The sequence below is a fragment of the Kryptolebias marmoratus genome, linkage group LG14 (assembly GCF_001649575.2).
Source record: "Kryptolebias marmoratus isolate JLee-2015 linkage group LG14, ASM164957v2, whole genome shotgun sequence".
Taxonomy (NCBI): Eukaryota; Metazoa; Chordata; class Actinopteri; order Cyprinodontiformes; family Rivulidae; genus Kryptolebias; species Kryptolebias marmoratus.
Window position 1 is genome coordinate 25,080,343 of NC_051443.1, and position 5,641 is coordinate 25,085,983.

Below are 5,641 nucleotides of genomic sequence, written 5' to 3' on the forward strand. Positions count from 1 at the left end.
CATCCATCCGTTCATCCATCTGTTCATCCATCCATCCATCCATCCATCCATCCATTCATCCATCCATCCGTTCATCCATCTGTTCATCCATCCATCCATCCATCCATCAGCCTAAATGTAATGTTTATTCTGACATTATGAATTTTTTTCTTCTCATCTTTATTTTCTGACATTTATCATTAAAAGAACATTTTAAACGTTGCTCAGCAGAAATGGTTATAAATGGTGGAGGTTGAGGTTAAAGTTTCTAAATTTTATTTCTCCCCAGTAATTGATTAGTGACAGAACACTGACTCTGTTTATCCCCTTTTTTTTGTTGTTTGAACCCACATTTGTTTGATTGTGTGTGAAACAGTCCAGTTTGTGTGTTTCTTGTGTAAGTGTGTGTGTTGTTGGTAATTTGCTGCGTATTGATTTTCAGTAACCTGAGCAGTCTAGTCTGGTGGAGGGGGTCATTTATATCTGATAACAGCATGGTCCCATTCACCCAACATCCAGTTTGATTGTGTGTGTGTGTGTGTGTGTGTGAGGTGTTTTTGTTTGTGTGGATTGTGTTAAAAACAGGAAACACTTCTGTGTGTGGTATTTCCACTAATTAACATTTAATAGATAATGGACCTGCGGGCTCGGCGTGTTACAAGTGTTTTATTTCGAGCATAACGGAGAGCTCTCATCTTGATTAATAGAGTTCAGAATCTTTTAGGTTTTATTAATTCAGATTCTTCGTATTGATTTGGACATTTTGTGGTACTTTGAGTCCTGCCGGCAAAGTGTTGGCTCGTGTCTTCAACCAGAAATAAATTACATTGAAGATGGGTTTGTAGCTGCAGTCGAGTGGTAATCAAGGATCCTCTGTACTCTGACTTTTCTTTTTTTTAGTCTTGAAGATCTTGTTCTGGGCTTCATCACCTGCAGGACAATCGTTCATCCTTCTCACGACATTAAAACTGATCCGGTCTTTACCGGGTTATAAAATAAATTAAATCTAACCTCAGTTGAACGAAGAGACACAACAGATTCTACAACAAAAAAATGGTTTCAGGTTCAGGATCTTAGAGGAGCTTCTGCTCTGGAGCTCCAGGTGTGAGTTAACACAACGCCAGGGCGGAAAGACATCAGCAATGACCTCAGAGAATCAATCTGGGAAGGGTCAAAGGTCATCTGGGGTCAGTTATTCTACAGAGAGAAAGATTATTCACATTTAGGACAGCTGCTGATCTTCACCCTGAAGGTCAGACCGTGCAGTGAGCTCCACCTCAGCCTCTACAGGCCTCAGTCAGCAGGTTAAAGGTCAAAGGTCAAAGCCTCTTCTCTCTAAGAAGGAACCAGAAGACTTCTGGAGCAGAACCAGAACCAGAGGACAGATGTTTACCCAGAATGCACTGCAGCTGTCAGCACGGCGGTGGAGGGCTGATGACAGGACAATGATCCCAAACACAGCAGAACGGTCCAGAACCAGAACCTCAGAGAGCTGAGCAGAAACACTGGAAAGAAGAGTGGGCCACAACTCCTCCACAACCATGACAGACAGTCCTACAGAAGACAAAGGTGCTGTGGCTGTAGAGTATCTTTGTTTTTGCTTTTTGAGTGCTAAAAAAAAACCAGGAAACAAATCTGAATGAATCTGATTTATGGTTAAAAACAAACAAGTGAATCAATCAGAATTTGTTTCCTGATGAATCACAGATAAGAATAAAAACAGAATTAAAAGGTCTTCAAACATGAGGGGTTTGTTTAAAATCAGACGGGAGGAGGTTGTGGAGCGAGAAAGAAACGAGGAAGACGAGGACGAAGGAGACATGGGACAGTTTTTGTCCGTAATCCACCTCCGCCTGAGGACGACGGTGTTTCCAACCGTAGCTCGCTGCTCGCTGCGTGACCATCTGCCACGGCTTTGATCAGCCTCCGTGAACAGCTCTTTGTCAGCCGCGTGTGTGTGTGTGTCAGCTGCCTTTTTCAACAGACTCCACAGAGTCCGCTAATTGAACACAAAGAAAACAATCCCGCAGATCTTTCCTCCTGCGTCTGTTCCTCTCCGAGTCCAGCGAAGGAAAAGGAAACCCGGAGAATCAGAGAATCGGCTGCTGTCCTGATTTAAACCAAAAACACCCGATGCAGAGCCGGAACGGGCTCCTCGCGGCAGACCTTTTCACTTTAAAGAGTTGGAGGAGGTCAGAGAAAGTTCTGCTTTTTTATCGTTTTAACGGTAAAACAAACCAGAAGCACTCAGAGAGGATTTCATCCAGATCTGTCCTTCAGTTTCACCTGATCTTTGCTGACAGACAAATAAACGGAAACAGAACTTCTTTTGTGGAGGTAAATAAATATAAATATTTCACCCAGTGTGTCTCTCAATGCTGTAGGATTTACAGTTTTTTCTCAAATCCCCCCCAGAATACAGAAAACTGACCCCAAGCTCCCACAGATTCGAACCAGGAAGTGAGGTCTCTCTTTAACTTGTTGTGTCTCCGGCGTGAAACACCGTAGAGGCGTAAAGAGTTGACACGAGCAACCGTTAGGGTCTCCCGCCGCTTCGCGGGTCAAAAATTTCTCAGAACTGGCTTGTAGTTTTCACACAGCGACCGTTTTCTTTGAAGCTTACTTTTCAGTCTGCCTCAGTTAGGGAGTGCCAGATACGGGAGTGTGGTTACCATGGTGACCCTAACGAGCCGCTGTCAGCTAATTTAACGTCTCTTCTGATCCTGGTTCTCGTCACGCTTCGTAGCAAAACGTTGACGCCTTTTCTTCGACTTTTATTGGTTCCTGTTTGTTTCAGTGATTTCAGGTGATTCCAGTTGATTTCAAGTGATTTCAGGCAATTTCAGGCGAATCAGGTGATTCCAGGCAATTTCAGGTGTTTGTTTCCGTGATTCCAGGTGTTTGTTTCTGTGATTTCAGGCGATTTCAGGTGTTTGTTTCCGTGATTCCAGGTGTTTGTTTCTGTGATTTCAGGCGATTTCAGGTGTTTGTTTCCATGATTCCAGGTGATTCGAAGTGATTCCAGGTGTTTGTTTTGTGATTCCAGGTGATTTAAGGTGTTTTCAGGTGTTTGTTTCTGTGATTCCAGGTGATTTCAGGTGTTTGTTTTGTGATTCCAGGTGATTTCAGGTGTTTGTTTTGTGATTCCAGGTGATTTCAGGTGTTTGTTTTCGGTCACCTTTCATCCTGCAGCCCGAGGTGATGGCGGTTCGATCTGAGGCTTCTCGAAGAAGAAAAGCTGAAAAGCAGCGAGAAAAGCTAAAATAATTCAGCTTTCTCCTCAGCCCCGCAGAGCTGGAATCTAATCAGGTTTCCCGCCAATAAAGGAGGGCGGCGAATGATTTTCATTTCATCGTGGTTTTATTATTTTTCTGGGCTTTAATCGGCGCAGACTGGCCCGAGGCGCCTCCTCCTAATCTCATCTGGGGGTGGGGGGGGTTGTAATCCCAGTCGCCGGGCGTTTATTGCCTTACGCGCCCCGCATCTGGCGGGCCGGCTTATTGCGTTACTCGCGACGCGGCGGCGCGAAAACACCCAGTCCCCTGAGTTCTGGAGGCGGCCCGGCAGCGTCTGTCAGACCAGAAGCCGCCGCCTCCTCTGATGGAATTATCTCGCCTCGGCCAAATGCTCGCCGCCGGAGGAACTCCGACACGGACCGGAGTCCGGTGTTCAAACCTTCAGCTGTTTGTTCAATTAAATCCAACTTTATTAATTCTGTTTCCTCTCCGTGAAGGGTAGAAAATGGCTGTTGGGGCTAAATCTAATATTTAATTCAATAAAATTAGTTTCATTATCAAAGCGTTTAGATGAAATCAGGAAACAATCAGAGATTCTTCTTCAAACTGATCCCTTCTCTGTTTTTGGAGTGTCTGCCATCATTTTCTCACCCTGGCTGCTCTTTAAAAACGATTTTAAAACATTATTTCTTTTATTTTCTCTCTCTGGTGACGAACCATCGAAGCGTTGGTCGTTATTTGGTTTTTACTTCGTGATCTGAACTTTGATTCGCTGTTTCTGCAGAACATCCACGGCCACAAAGGGCCGATCACCGCCGTCTCCTTCGCTCCCGATGGGCGATATTTGGCGACGTACTCCAACGCCGACAGCCACATCTGCTTCTGGCAGGTAAGGAATCTGAAGCTGAGCTGTTCGAGCTAAAAGCAGCCGAACGCTAGCTAAAAGCTAAAACGTAGCATCAGAAGACAAAACCAGAGGCAGGTTTTCAAGGGACTGAAGATCTCCGGGTGTTTCTGTGTTTGTAAATAAAGTTAAATAATTTGGAAAAATATCAAAGTCCAATCAGCCGAAGGAGCCGAACCTTCGGCCACATGAACGGCTGGAATCCCGGGAGGAAACAGACTTCGTTTACGATCGTCAGGGCCTGTGCAAAAGTCTCGAGCCACCAGTCGTTTCCTTCCAAAGAGGCAGAAGTTTTTATTTTTATTTTAATTTTTATTCTTTTAGTCTGAAGATAGTTTCTTTGAGTGGAAATAAAATAAAATCCAGCCTTTAAATGACCTTCAGGGACGACTCTCAGCTACTCCCACACCCGTATTTCAGCACAGCGTCAGTCAAACCGGCGGAGGTGGAGCCATTTTTGTCCCTGCTCAGGTTGCTTAGCTGTGTCGGCCATCTAGAACTCCAAACGTAAACCATTTGTGGCTCTTCACTCCAGCGGTCAGCTTCTGGGTCCACCGGCTCGTGATATTTCGCTAACAGGCGTTTACATGATCGTCCTGCCCTTTTTTATCCGTGGGCACATTTAGACGCTTTTCAAACGTGGTTTTTCAACCGTAAACATATTTATTTCTTTGTTTGTTTGTTTGTTTATTGATTAAATGTTTTACGAACAAAAACAAACGTCGTCTCGACCAATCACGCGCGAGGATAATAACAACAGACACACACCTCACCTCTTCCCAGAACTGTTGGTTTGAATGAAAAGACTTTACGACCTCTGACATGGCTGCACACACACTTACACACACACACACACTAATGGCATTACTGTAAGCATAAACCACTGGTAGCGCGCCGACAGGACGGCTGCTGTGGTAATTAGCTGGCAGACGCTTTGTCGGTGTGTGTGTGTGTGTGAGGAACAGATAGAGTTTCTACTCATGTTTTTTTTTTTTTCCTACACACACAAACACACACTCTGAGGCTGCATCCAGTTTCATCCTCCTGCTTGTCTGAAGATCTTCTTCCTGCTTGACAAAAAAACACAAAACTGTCACTTTTAAAACATCCGAGGTTTAAAAATATCATTTAAGGACAAATTTCCTTCACAGACGAAGAAAACGTCCAAACATTCAAAGCTGTTAGCAAAATATCTCATGGACCGCTGGAGGGGTTTTAATTAAACAACCGATTGACTTCAGGAGCCAAGATGGCTGCCATGGCTCGAGTTCGGTCGGTTTTCCAGCAGCTGGTAGTAGAGCAGCTGAAAGCAGCTGAGAGTAGCTGAAAGTGTATATGACATGTATTTGTGTTTGTAAATCCATGGGGATCAGCCTCATCTGAAGCAACAGAGGACTCAGGGCACAACCATGATGACTCACTGAAATGACATGAATTAGTTTATATGAATGTTGATTCAAAACACAAGATTTTAGCAGAGATTTCACCTTTTTATCAAACACCAGTGAGGTGTTGTAGTTTT

At 44.3% G+C, this 5,641-nt stretch overlaps 1 protein-coding gene across 4 annotated transcripts in view; it reads left to right on the plus strand.

The window, feature by feature from the left end:
* The window catches only part of LOC108245759 (WD repeat-containing protein 7), a 97,888-nt gene that overhangs the window by 88,653 nt on the left and 3,594 nt on the right, over window positions 1-5,641 (plus strand). For all 4 annotated transcript variants that reach the window (XM_037979355.1, XM_037979357.1, XM_017432921.3 and 1 more), the window contains one exon: window positions 4,000-4,104. In XM_037979355.1, the coding sequence (XP_037835283.1) occupies window positions 4,000-4,104 (105 nt within the window). The remainder of the gene's footprint in view (window positions 1-3,999; window positions 4,105-5,641) is intronic.